This window comes from Rhipicephalus sanguineus, chromosome 1 (assembly GCF_013339695.2).
Source record: "Rhipicephalus sanguineus isolate Rsan-2018 chromosome 1, BIME_Rsan_1.4, whole genome shotgun sequence".
NCBI classification, from domain to species: Eukaryota; Metazoa; Arthropoda; class Arachnida; order Ixodida; family Ixodidae; genus Rhipicephalus; species Rhipicephalus sanguineus.
Window position 1 is genome coordinate 165481540 of NC_051176.1, and position 14603 is coordinate 165496142.

A 14603-nucleotide genomic window follows, 5' to 3' on the forward strand; every position below is an offset into this window, starting at 1 on the left:
AGCCAGCACTCTCGCGTGACTCTTGTCCACACCTTCCGGACAGTCCAGAAGTGGCGAATCTTCAAGGTATGGCTCAACAGTCAATTGCAGAGTCTCGAGGATTTTCGTTCGAGGAAGATATTTGACTGCTTTCTCGAAGAACGTCACAATTGTGTCCAGCATTGATAGTAACTCCGGCTTTGGGCAGTGTAGATCATAGGCTTCTTGCTGACGGAGAAGATGATACAAAGGACTGCTCGTTTTGTTTGTCGTCACTAGCATGCCGCATGTTTCGCAACCGACATCAGTGATGAGTTTGGCAATGTAACCACCTACATACACCAAGCCTGAATAGGCAACAGAGTTCGGTGATTTGCGAGGAGGTTCTCGCAGAGCTTCAAGTTCCTCAATAACATCTTCCGGAATAGACACCGCCGCTTCTTCAATGTTTTCGTCGCGAATGCCCATGTCTTTGGAGGTAGCGCCTTTTCCTTGACAATGTGGGTCAAAGCAGCTGTGACGGCTCTTGCATCTAGCGCGTCATTGCCCCCGCACATTGCCCTCAATTTTCCAAACAATGCCTCTATAGGATCACTGTTAAATTTCTTCGTGAGCACATAGTTTACTCCTTTTCTCAGAAGAAATCGGACTGTCTCCACTGTGGACTTTGTGGTGAAAAGCAGGGCAGTGTACGTCTCGTCTGTAAAGTTTCCAACGCCAGCGGCGACAGAAGAATCCTGGATGCGGTTAATGTAGCCTGAAAATTCATTTTCCAGCCACAGCAATCGGCTATCGTCCTGCTTTGAGATGGGAAGTTTGTAGTCCTTTCCACTGTACGTAGTGTTGTGAATGTCGAACCATCTCTTTATGGCTTTCATGAAGTTGATTGTGGATGCTGCATCCTTGAATAGAATAATAGAGTTGCCCCTAAAGTTTCGCAGATGTTTCAGTGCGCCAATGACTTGGAGCGAGAATACTTGCACTGCACGCATTACATTCATATTTTCCAGGTTAGATGGGTAATCCCCTCTGTGACGTTGTAAATATGCGTGGCCCACCAAAAATGCACTGCTGTGGCAGCTGGGGTTCTCTAACCTGCACCTAAATCTAAGCACACAGGCCTCAGGCATTTTCGCCTCCATCGAATATAAGGTGGTCGGGTCTTAAAAATATTGTTGTTGCTAGTAGCGCTGTGTGTGCGTCTTCTATTGCCGAGTGTCGAGAAAGGCAGACTGTCCCCACACGCACCTGTACTTCCTTCACCGCTTGCTACAACCGAAAGAAGTAATTAGCACGAGAAATTGGCCAGGCACAGCTGGTTTACAACACGAAGCGCATGCGGCGAAACGCGCTTTGGGCGGTTGGCTCACGACGCCCTCACGCGGAGCGCGCCGTCGTGACTGTATAGAAAAAGTTCCATTGTACTCCCGGCGGCTGCTCAGGCCGTAAGGGAAGGAGCGAGCGTGCCCCTCTAGACCGGCCGTGGCACAACAGCACTGGTGTCTCAGCATGTCACCAGGGGTCGCACGACACAACACATGAGCCCTTATTTTTTCATTAGCGAGTAAAGTATGGAGTTCTCCTGAGATGATTTTTTCCATGAGATTTGCAATGCATCGAAACAATTCTAGCCTTCATAAGAGCCCCATAATAATATTCAGGTGCTTCAATGTTAATGCAATATGCTTCCGTAGTGCACTCCAGGATGTAAAATTTGCTGCTCCAGAGTGCTCCAAGGTGAAAATTTTTGCTGCTCCAAAGTGCTCCAAAACGGAAATTTTGCTGCTCCAAAAATTGCTCCAAATCGGAAGTCCTCGGTAGCATCACTGTGATATCCTCTACCGTATAGTTTGCTGTGCCACCCTCGTGCTCTCAAGTCTTTTTAGGGTGTGAATTCCTCTTTTGCTTCCTGACGGCTATCTGTTCTGAGCAACATGTCTCACAGACGCAGACTATTTGCTTGGCGAAGAAATCTACAAGCAATTTCACCTAATCACTGCAGCAGATGCTGAACTACTCCCAGCGACATCGACCGGTGGCGTCTTAGTGTTGCCTTCTTTTTGCTGCCTTCATAAAGGCTTGTATGCTTTTGCATCGGGTGTGGTTTCCTTTCACAGTGGATCTGTGTTGCCGATCCGGAGCCTATGCATTCGACCGTTGCCATATTTTAATAAGGCACCGGCTTTCTTGCGCACACACTGGCGTCCGCAGTATAGGTGATGTTCTGCAATACAACTCTGCTCTTCACGAGAGTCCACTCACCGCTGGTGAGCACTGCACAAAAGTTCCTGGCTGCTTGGTCAGTACAGAACTTTCAACCCTATCTCCACGACCGTCACTTTACAATTGTTACGGTCGTGTCGCTGACACGTTACAGAATGGTAGCTCACATGATTCATATACAGCGCTTTTATGACAAAAGTTGAAGCGTCTCGTTTTGAAGTATTGCGTTTGTTAAGAAGGCCCTGTTATTGTTCAGTCATAAAAGAGGACATCGCCAGCCCACATGACTCCCCACGTTGTGGGTCTATGCACTACAAAAACTGGTTAGAAAATCGTTGGCGCAAAACAAGAACGTGGACGAAGTAACACGGACAAGCGCACGCTCACAACTGACTTTTATTAAACTGATGCTCATCTTCTGAAACCATCACGCATGCGTACAGCACACACAACATAAAAATTCGCAAAGACCTATCATCAAAACCTCTCAGATAGGAAGGCACTCATTTTCAAAAAGCAACAAGGACAAGGAGTCACGTGCGGGTGGTGCGCTTGTTCGCCGCAGTCCGACCAGTTCGGACAGGGTTGCTTTCGTTTGGCGGGCCAGGAAAATCCGGCGCGACGGGCGAGCAAGAGGGAGCAGGGGCGTGCGCGGGCCGCATTTCCGAGCCCTGCCCGGGCCCGCTGTTTGGCTAGTCAGAAGTCAAATAATACATGTACATGTATAAAACAGCAAAACAGAGCTAAACAAAAATGCAGTCTACATATATGCCGTCCATTAGGAACGTAAAGCCCCATCATTTTATTAAAACATGTCGCCCACGGCCTGGAGCCCGCTCTTGTTCTCGGGTTGAGATCTCTATAGTCTTTTGGAACAGACATTGACTTAATTTTCTATGCTTAAAAGGCAGAGAACTTACGCTCATGGTGCGAGCACATAGCGACTCATGTTGATTTTTCGCTCTAGTTAAATGACCGGTAAAAGGAAGTATCATTTACATCGAGTTTTTATGGCACAAGACGAAAATTGTTGAAAATTGTGTGAGGGTTTCGGGGATTGACGAAAAATATTTGGCATCTTCGAAGCTGCTGAATTAGCGCTTATAAAATGAAAAAAAAAAAAAATCGCAGCATATCCACGGGGTGAATGAGTGGGGCGAAGCTCCGGAGGGAATCACCGGTAAACCGTGAAACTCTTCCGTGAAATTCGCCCAGTACATCATATAAAGTGTGAAACACCGTGTATATATTAAACATCAAACTTTTATCGTACGGTTGGTTTACGTGGTCCATCCATTATCACCGCTTTGTGATCGGTGAAATGCAGAGAAAGTGTCCGCTCCCGAGCGAAAGAGAAAGCGCGCCAAGAGCGAGCGCCTTTTACGATCGCAGGCATCCAATGACATGCGCCATTCGCATTATACAAGCGCCATCTGTCATCTTTAAACAGCAACTCTAAGAAATACATGAAACGCCATCTAGTGAGCAATTCATTAAACTAGAACTGGCTACATACATACTACTACTACTACTACTACAGAGGAGGGAACAACCCACACCCTAAGGAGCTTCGCCCCTAAAAAAATGATCGCGTAACAATAGCCAACAAACAGGCCAATGATCGCCGGTCTAGCAGAACCCTAGCACGAAGCAAAATTCGGCCAGTTCCACGCCGTGAAAACCGTCGGACAGCGACGCTGTAAGCGCACGTGTGTGTGTGTGTGTGTGTGTGTGTGTGTGTGTGTGTGTGTGTGTGTGTGTGTGTGTGTGTGTGTGTGTGTGTGTGTGTGTGTGTGTGATTGGTTAGCGAGATCACGTGGTGTTTTATGCCCTTCTGAAGCCTGAGCATGTCAGCAGCTGTTTGAATTTGCTGGAGGCTTCCCTAGCTGAGAATGACCTTCGTATGAACATTCAAGCACTGTTCTAAGATACAACCTCCAAGTGGATGTTCTTGTTCGTTAACTGTTACCAAGCACCACACTATATTGACTACTTCGAAAGATTATTTCTGTAGTGTTAGGTAGTTTGTGTCACAATGCAGCATAATCTCTGATTTCCCATCTTTCATATCTACAACTTAAAGGGGTCATGAACCACCCCTCAGGCTTTGTGGGAAGAAAAGCAGGCCTGCGCGGAATACGCAGCACAGTCGCAGCGTAAGCTGGCGAAGCAGCCTTCATAGAGCCTACTGTAAACTCTTCTAGGGCACTTACTGAAAGCATAGTTAAGTTGCCCACTGCTCAATAAATCTTATTTTACGAATTAGCAAAGCACCCACTAGTACGTGTTAAGACTATATATGCCTGTGTAGCTACACAGTTTATTGTTGCCGTGGTGGATCATGAGGATGATGAATTATGGCTGATCCCTTAGTAATGGGTGGGAAGCTCTAAACAAACCAAGTGACCTCTCTTCATACAGAGGCCCCGTCCTCACTCTCTTCGGTGGGTGGGGCACCACCTGTATGTCGTGTGACAGCAGATTGCTATTTGCTGATAGCTGACATAAATCAGGAACGGCGTTTGGATCAGGTGTGCTTCTTGCCACGGAGTGTCGCCATGCGCTGGTGCCGCGCTCTATAGTGTGCTAAAATTACACAGTAGCAACACTAGCGTGTGCAGGAATCTCAATGGGAGAGGCTGGTCTCGTATCACGATGTGCGCTCAAGGTCAAGAAGCGCTGACGCAGCTCCTTTCCCCCGTGTCATACCTTCCTGTGTAGCTTACTCGCCGGGACGAAAGAAGAAAGTGCTCAAAGCATGCGACAAATCCCTGTAACTCCTTTCGTTTTTGACGGATGCGAGACATTTTTGCAGCAATCAATGCATGAGGCAAAAACTCGGATACTGAGGTCATTCGATGATTACTTGGAAAAGTGGCTCAGGACCCCTTAAATCTTCCTGTAACTATATCCTTGTCTAAGGTAAGTTGATAGGTCTTGATAAATTGCTTTGAACTGGCTGAATTGAGTACCATGAGGACTGTTATACAATAGAAACCCTGTTGTTAGAGGGTCAAGAATAAAATGCATGATCTGGAAAACTTAACATTTGATAGTGCTCACAACAGCATGTAACAGTATCTGTAGATGTGTGTGTGGGGATGGACTGCTCAAGCCTACATCCACCTCATCACTTCAAGCATTGGGACCAGTGTAGGGATGGTCGATTAAAATTTTTAATCGATTAATCGTCAATCGTTAATCGATTTAGCTTTTAATCGATTAATCGACATTTTTAATGGGTGCTTTAAAACCAATATATCTTTGTTTGAGAGGCATCGTTCGTGTTTAATATGGCCCCAATTCTTTTTATTACACGCGTTGACGATCCAGAATTCCCACTTTCGAAAGTGTCGACGACGGGCCCCTTGTGTCCATTGTGCGAAAATTCACACTTTCGCACACTGGACACAAGGGGCCCGTCGTCGTTGGTTGATGTCGCGGATTCAAGAATCTGTGGACATCACCCCTTGACTATTCGGCAGCAGGTCGTATTTTCTCGAAGCCTGCCTACTCGAGCTCATCGAAACCGGAGGCACGTTCGGGGACCACACTGGTTGGAAAGTCGCAGTTGAAACATGCAGTATGGCGGAGGGTGAGGAAATCCCGAGAAAGGTAAAAGAGAGACGAGGAGAAATTAAATAAGACGCTCGCTCTAGTAAGCAAGGCATCTTTTCTCGGTTTGTCGGTTAGATATTATGGAAGCCCTGCATAATACTATAATTGCGGACTGACGCGATCTTTTTCTTGTGGTCACCTATGCAGAGATTACACAGAAATATACTGGCCTCAAACAAGACCATCCGTACAGGCAACTGCGGGAAATAGAAGGAAAGAATATGACATTTAGGGGCTCGTTTTTCTTTGTTAGACACAATAATGATTAGGACTAACAGACAATATTGCCAAGAAAAAGTATAGGGGGTGTTATTTGTAATAATTGGGATATAAATATGAAGAAAGTAAAGTGGACTGAAAGATAACTTGTCGCCGGAAGGGACCGTACCTGCGACCTTCGAATAACGCGTCCGATGCTCTACCACTGAGCTACGGCAGCGGTCATCCCTCTGTCCACTTCATAGGGCATACGTGAGCATTTTTAAATCTAGGAGTGTTAGCGCCGATCGCAGCCATGGCGGCGAGTGTGGAACACTCTTCTTCTGCCTTTTGGCGTCACGTAGCAAGTGATCTTTTTAGGAGCTGGCAGCTGACCAATAATCCCTCGCATACCACCTGAAGGCATCAAGTGTGCGAGAACGAGACCCTCGCTATGAATGAAGGAAAGATTACTTTTAGGGGCTCGTTTTTCTTTGTTAGACATAATATTAATTAGAACTAACTGACAATAATGCGAAGGAAAGTATAGGGGATGTTAAGGGTGTTACGACAAAGGAAAACTAGCCCCTAAAAGTCACCTTTGTTCCTTCATTCATAGCGAGGGTCTCGTTCTGGCAGACTTGGTGCCTTCAGGTAGTATGCGAGGGATTATTGGTCAGCTACCAGCTCGTAAAAAAAGGTCACTTGCTACGTGATGCCAAAAGGCAGAAAAAGAGTATTCCACACTCGCCGCCATGGCTGTGATCGGTGCTGACTAACACTCCTAGGTTTAAATGCACATGTGTACCCTATGAAGTGGACGGGGGGATGACTGTCGCCGTAGCTCAGTGGTAGAGCATCGGACGCGTTATTCGAAGGTCGCAAGTTCGGTCCCTGCCGGCGGCAAGTTCTTTTCGTCCACTTTACTTTCTTCACATTGATATCCCAATTATTACAAATAACATCCTCTATACTTCCCTTGGCATTATTGTCTGTTAGTTCTAATTAATATTGCGGAAAATAGAGTGACATCAGTTTTTGCCTCCCGGCTAGAAAAAACAGCAGCTGCGCCAGTATACTCCGCAGGTTTCACCTGATATTTGCCGTAACACGGCGCCACTCACACCTTCTCAATCGTGCGCACATCCTGAACTGTGAGCGCTATCTAGTGTACCAGACATTACAACATAAATTGCGCGACTCTCCTTTCTTGTCACAGAAGAAGACGGGGGACTCTAGCTGAAAGCTGTATTTCTCCCTAAATACGCGACCATGGAGTATTACTAAGTGCTTCAAGGTCACTTCTTCAATAGTAATGCACTGGATGCTAGACGTTCGGTAAACCGACACGTAAAGTTGCGGATAACATCAAGGTCTATAAGACCCATTTCCCAATTCGCGAGTGCGCATTCCAGCGCTACATTTTCTCTCAACTAATGGCAGCAACTTTCGTGCTTCAAGCGGAGACGAGGTCGTAGTTGCGCGTGCTGGCGTTTGTATATTATGCGTGTTCGTATCAAGAAAGCAGAGTCTACACTTTCCGCGTCCCAGCGCAAGCAAACCGCACTTGAACACTCTGTTTGAAGAAGTGACTAGCTGCCATTAATTGGGCTAACTGCATCGTATGAAAGTTAGCTCACAATTATGAAAATGGTATATATACCCTATAAGACGGACAGTTGGGCTAGTTGGTATACAGCAAATAAAAGATGGTTACTAGCGTCCTTCTCCTCTTTACGCTAGCAAACGTGTCTTATTATGTATATACGGATTACCTAATCATCTCCCCATCATCGTACTTCATCACTCTTTTTCACCCGTTGCGTTTTCGCCGGTGCAGAGTAGCAGGCAGGGGTGTACTAGCTCAGGCCGCCCTCTCTGCCTTGTAATATATTTTCTCTCTCTCTTTCATTGGTAAACAATATTTTATTTGCTAAAGAGTAAAACAGAACGGCACTAAGAACCAGTGAGGAAATAAGCAGCGCGTATTACAATGCCGCACTTACACAAGAATCGAGTAAAATCTGAGGGTTGAATAAAATACAAAGAAAGTTTCGATTGACACTACAGGTGACGAAAAGTACTCGTTTATCAAATGTAAGCAGACATGCGTTTATGCGGCAAGACGATGAAACAGGGCGGCAAAAGCATACACGAACAAAATAAGCTACAAGACGATGCGCTGGCACGTATGAAATTTACAGAAAAGAATAAACTTCTCTTTTGAAAGTTGGCGAATCGCCGTGCTGCTTACTTTCTCAATAGTCTCCTTTTGTTTTGTTTCATGGGGTTGCTGCTCCGAACCACATGCTTTTTTCTACTGAGCGAAGAAATGTCAGTTGCCCGAGATGCTCGGGCGACAACAGACACCTCCTTTAGGTCGCCACACATCCAGCATGCAAAATAAGGCTCTCGGATGCTACTGACGTTGCAGGAATTGGCAAATACTCCATTGCAACATCAAACACATGATCTAGGCCAGTTCGCATGCTGTGCCAAGTCTCAAGTGAATTCGGATTGGTGCGGCGATCGACTACAGAGTTACTATAGTATGTCTTGAACTGAGAAGGCATTTAGTTCATCGGATCGTACTACAGTGCAACGCAATTGCGTAGAAGTGCGCGATCGACGGCATCCCAAATCGAACCAGAAAAAGTAGTAGTATTCGGCTTTGCAACTTCCTGCGTCTAAGGATAGAGTTCAGGGTCTGCGTCTCAGGATAGCGCGCCTCGCAGTCATGCGCTCCGTCGAAGGGGCGAGGTTGGGGGCGGGAGTGGGGGATGCCGTAATCGATTAAACGAATAGTTTTAATCGATTAATTCGATTAATCGAAAGACACAAATTGATTATGATTAATCAATTAATTGTGGACCTTTAATCGATTAATCGTTCATAGATTTTACCATCCCTAGACCAGTGTTGCGACTTACTGGTAATGTAGCAGAGTAGGACCACCACTGCCATATTGAGCACAAGACAGGGGCTGCAAGTCGGTTTTTAAGGGATGATGTGGTTGCCAACATGGGCACTGCTGATGGAGGCTGCTGTATTTGTGGTATGTGGTACGTGTTTCTAGCTGTAAGGACTAGAAATGTAGCAATTGGCCCTGCTAAGTTTTCATGTGTATTTTCTTTTTTTGGTAGTTTTTTAGTGTTAGAGCCGGGAAAACATTGCAGCAATTTATTGTTGAGGTTCTACCATAGTTTTCACTTTGTTTAAGGCTTAGTGAATTGCTAGCATGAGATAAAGAACCGTAGCAAAATGTGCAGCAGTTTGCAACATTACATTACTGCAAGCAATACTTTCATGCACAAATGTACGTGCCTCTTCTATGAGACCAGTAAATTGGTTGGAAGCTGCAGGGGAAGTGAGCACTGGAGGGAGGGTGCTTGGAGGTGGAGGGGAGTATGTGCCGGGGAAGGTACGGAGGAGCACGTGGAGGAGGGGGAGGGGCAGAGCACAGTGAAAGATGAAGGTAGACGGAGAAGCCCTGGGTCAAGGCCGTACTACGGAGGAGACACGGCACTCGTGCATACGAGCCTCCCCTCTAGTCTTGTCATGGCCGGGTTATTGATCTCCTCTGGCAGTTAATATAAGCTCTGTGTGCACTATGGAAGTACAGGCTTTGTCTGGCAATTGGGATGAGCGTGGAGCAAGGACTTGGCAGCAATAAAAGTGGCAGCAGGCAGAGGGCAAGTTGACCAACCCAAAGTCACCGCCATGTTCCAGGCAAAAGATCAGCAGAAAGCATGAGCTAGGCATGTGCAGGAGACACCTGAAGAACTGTTACACTTGCACACTATAAAAGCAAAACATTCTACGTGCAATGCACGAAAAGTTGATAGCACCCATACGCTTGTGTGCAACCTTCATTCATGAAGTGAAATGTCGCCAATTTTTTAGCCTGGTGTTTTTGAAGCACTGATGCAAGACAAATAGCTGTAGGTCATTGGGAGGGGAATTTATTCTTTAGTAGTCTTAACTTGCTTATTAGAGCCCTTGGTTGCATAATTCAGTTTTTGCAAATGTATTTACATGAGGCTTATCGATCAAAGCCATTACTTGTTTCAGAGAGACTGCATTGATATTGCAGGCATGCTTGTCATTCTCAATTGCATCCTGGCTATTCTGATGTTCAGAAAAACCCAACAGTTGCAAGTTCTTGGCGTGATCCAGTTCTACCTTTTTTCATAATCGCAGAAACTGGCTGTGACACACCCACTTTGGCAGAAGGGTTCTTCAAAAAGGTACAGTACAATGCCTGTGTTGTTCCAGACACTTCACATTTGATACATTTCACATATTAAAAGAAAACAAAGCCGTGGCGCTGCTAAGCTCTGGTGGGATGTGGGTTCACTTCTCAGCCACGGTGGTTGCATTCAATGCAGGTGAAATGCAAGAACACCAGTGTACTTAAATTCAGCTGCACGTTAAAGAACGCCTGGGGTTGGCAATTAATCCAGTGTGCCCCACTGCGGCATGTCGTAATCATATTGTGGTTTTGGCACCTTAAACCCCAGCAATAAAAAAAATTGAGTTCCCTCACATTTAAAGCAGTTGTAATCTCCAGAATGTGAAATTAGCTGCTTTAAAGTGCTCCAAAATTTTGCTGCTTCAGAAATTGCTCCAAATCGGCGGTCCTCGGTGGCATAACTGAATTTGATTTGTGCTTGCATGATATATAAACTAAAGCTGTAAAATATGCTGGGTATCAAGCTGAATCAAGTAAAATTATGAAATGCCATAATTGTACTTTAGCTTTTTTATTAAACCAATTGCAGGGAATCCACTCCTGCACCAAAGTGTGCTAAATTGGATTTACTGTGCCATCCTGATAAAATCTACATAAACTGCGCCAGATTGTTGGTGTTCATCACTGAATTGCAAAGCTGGCATGTCAAAACATGTGCAGCTTGGTCTTGAGGCCACCAAACTGGGTTCAAACCCCAGCCCCGGAAAGCAAACTTATTTAGTCTTACTTATTATTCAAGTGAAGCTTGTAATTGACTGACCTGTCAAGCTGGTGATAGTGGTGTTCCTAATAATCCTCCTCACACACAGATGGCGTGCATTAAAGAAATAATAAAACTAAACAACTTTCCTTTCCAGGGCTGGGGTTTGAATCCGGGTCCCCCCGGTCTGAAAGTGAGTGCTTTGACCACTAGTCCGCGCACCCGTGCTTGCCCAGTGTGAACTGAAATGAACCATACGAATGCGTTCTACCGACGATGCAGAAAAGTATGGGGAAGCGGTAAACTTGCTATGGGCGCTTCATTGAAATAGCTTGCGTCTGAACAGCGCATCAGGTCGATATGAGGAATTGCGCATTTCGGGAAACTTCAGACTTCGAGAAATTTGAATTCCTACCCCGCATTTCCATGATCGCGTGGTGGTCCTTTCGATGGCCCATTATAGAGACTAACGCTGGAAAGAACGTGAAAGACGCCAGCCTGAAAACGGCGTTCCGGGAATGGCCGCTACCTATAATAAACGCTTACATTAGGAGGGAGCATTGTGCAATGAGAAAGAAAAACAGTAGGTCTGGCATGCCCAGGCCAAGCTTCGCTTGCCCCTATTTCCCAGTTAGAGGAAGGGATCCTGAATTTTTTTTTTCTTTGGTGCGTGCCAGCTGTGGGCGAAAAGGATTTTTTGGAACACCATCACCAGCTTCACAGGTCGGTCTGTACAAGCTTCGCTTGAAAACTCGCAGGGTCAATTATGCATTTGTCTAAGGCCCACCTTTGACAAAGCGACTGTCATGTGATGACTTGATCATGTGACGTCGTGATAGCATCATCACGTGATTTTTTGGTATCACTCGTGTTGACGCCGATGCCACGGGACGCCGACGGCCAATTTTCCTGTTTGATGAGACATCTAAGGCTTTCTCCTTAATAATTATTCAGGTGTCTCAGTGTAGGTGCAACTTGCTTCTTCAATGTAAGAGTTGGAAATTAGATGCACCAGGGTGCTCCCAGAGGCAAAATTGCCTGCTTCAAAGTGCTCCAAGATGGAAATTTTTGCTGCTAAAAGTGCTCCAAAATGAAGCAATTTCTGGAGCAACGAAATCTTCAAGTTAGAAGTCCTCAGTAGCATCACTGCAATTGCTTCTTGATCCATGCACCCATGCAAATTCAGTGCTGTAGTCCAGCAGCATTTTCTTGTATGAAGCACCTGTGTGCCTTGTATTTTACATTAACCTTACTTGATAGATGCTGTTGTATTGCTTCATGTTTTGTTAAATTCATTTTGTACTGTAGTTGGCTCCTTGTTCAATGTCCAATTGTCAGATTCCCTAAAAAATAAAAAGAAATTGCTGTCCTTGTCTCTTCATAATGCTTCAACACGAAACAACCATAACAGGTTTCACGCAATAGTGTTCAAGTGTTAACACACTTGTGTACAAAATCTGACATCATGCCAAGTGTCCTAAGAAAATAAAGCTGCATGTAAGGTGGCTCTGCAACAGTTTTAGGGCATTTTTATGAACTTCCCCAGTTATAAATCATGCTGCAGAAAGGTCACTCTAGCATTGCACCTCTGGATACAGTAGCAAGACTTCTGCTCTCAAGATTGCTTTTGTGTAGCATAGTCTGCAGTGATAAAACTAGAAAACCAATCATTTCGAAAAAAACAAACTGAGTGCATGTAAAAGTAATATGAAAAGGGCAGAAGCTAAGGTAGAATAAAAATTTCTGGTCAGGCATTTTAACTCTTGTATGCACCTTAGTGTGAACACAAAGGATGTTTCACTCTTGAAAAATGCAGCAGATTCACTTGAAGCCTTGACAGTGATAAGTATTTATTCTTAGAATTGAGCTCCTTGCGGGAGAATCCCTGTTTCACTAAAGAATGTCAGTAACAGTATATTAATAGCATTGCGCCTCGTTATCTGGTGCTTTTAAGTGCCAAAACCACCCGCCATGGTACTCTAGTGGTTATGGTGCTCGACTGCTGACCCACAGGTCGCGGGATGGAATCCTGGCCGTGGCGACTGCATTTTCGTTAGATGCGAAAATGCTTGAGGCCTGTGTGCTTATATTTAGGTGCATCTTAATGAACCCCAGGTGGTCGAAATTTTTGGAGCCCTCTACTACAGCATCTCTCATAATCATATCGTGGTTTTGGGCATTAAATCCCAACAATTATTATTATTATTATTATTATTATTATTATTACATGCCATAACTGTAACATGATTATGAAGCATGCTGTAGTGGAGGGCTCTGGAAATTTCGACCATCTGGTGTTCTTTAATGTGCACTGATAATGTACATTACACGGGCCTCGAGCATTTCACCTTCATCGAAATGGCTGCTAGGGCTGGGATCGAACCCACTACCTTTGGGTTGAGCACCATAACCACTGTAACACCTAGGCAGAAGTTGCACCTTGATGGTGCAACTTCTGATGGTGCACTAGAAGAGAGAGAGAGGGGGTATTTTGATAGCTCTTGAGTTAGTTTTGTCAAGGTCGAAGCCATCTTGGGGACCATGAAGCTGTATTAAATATAAAGTGGTAAAATTATGCCATTGCAATAAAATAATCATGTTTCTAGGGATAAAACTGTGCAATCACAAAGGCCGGAAACATCAAGATCGGTTTCAATATTAATTTTATTGCCATAGCAATTTTAGGGCACTCCAAATAAGAATTCGTGTACTGATATAGTTCAAATGCAATATGATCTTATTGCACCCCATGCATGGCACACTGGGGGATCAAGGGAAAGCATGCAATGGAGCGTGCCCTCTTTGCACATCGGCCAGGAGCGGGGATGGAACTGAGGCGAGTGCACCATAGAGCTGGATGGAGATGAGTGCGCTTGTAAGATGGTGGGCGATAAGAGGCATGTTTGTGCTGTACTGGTGGGGGAAACAAGCACGCAGTTGAGGGGCTGGGTAGGCGAAGTGTCTCCTTCCCTAGTCAGCGCGGGGTAGACTATGAAGGCTGAGCGAGCCAAGATGGCTGATGGCTTCATGGGTTGTCTCCAAATGCCTGATGTTGAGGGGTCTGATTATTTAAAAGAAGCAAGAGGCATCACGATATGTTTGCTCACTTCCCGTGCTGCTCATCATGCCAGCATTGTGATAGCCAGTGTTTGCTGTTATCGAGTGAGATGCATTCACGCTTGCTTGTACGTGTCGACACCATGCGTTACGTGAATGTTTGCTGCTGTATATAGGCCTGATAAAACTGTGAACTTTACTTTGTGTACTTACCTAATGCATTGCACTCACTGTCAATGATTTGCCTTTCAGATGAAGCACTTTTTCCCTTAGCGAGAACGAAGTTTATTTTGTTGACACAAAAACAATTAACTATTTGTTTACTCTGCTATTGCAATTGCAAGCCACTTGCCTCAGGTTGTCATGTGAGCCTTGCACAGATAGCCTTGGATATATGTAGAGCACCCGCATGCGTTTGAAGGTTCGACATGGGCTCTTTAGTGAAACAGGCTTGGACAGAGTCCATTGCTTTAAGCGTGAGCTTAGCTCGGGCTCACTAAATATTTATCTACTTGTCTTGGGCTATTGGGTTGGTCCAGTCCCATACTGGGCTCTAGCTTAAATTAATGGAGGTCT

General features: G+C 45.2%; 1 protein-coding gene across 2 annotated transcripts in view; it reads left to right on the forward strand.

Annotated features, from left to right (window-relative positions):
- The window catches only part of LOC119401568 (protein bicaudal C homolog 1-B-like), a 139956-nt gene that overhangs the window by 39329 nt on the left and 86024 nt on the right, over window positions 1-14603 (forward strand). Inside the window, exon 2 of one of the 2 annotated variants that reach the window (XM_037668471.2) lies at window positions 10219-10265. The exons of the other annotated variant lie outside the window; for it this stretch is intronic. Coding sequence (XP_037524399.1) covers window positions 10219-10265 — 47 coding nt within the window. The remainder of the gene's footprint in view (window positions 1-10218; window positions 10266-14603) is intronic. 2 annotated transcript variants of the gene reach the window in all.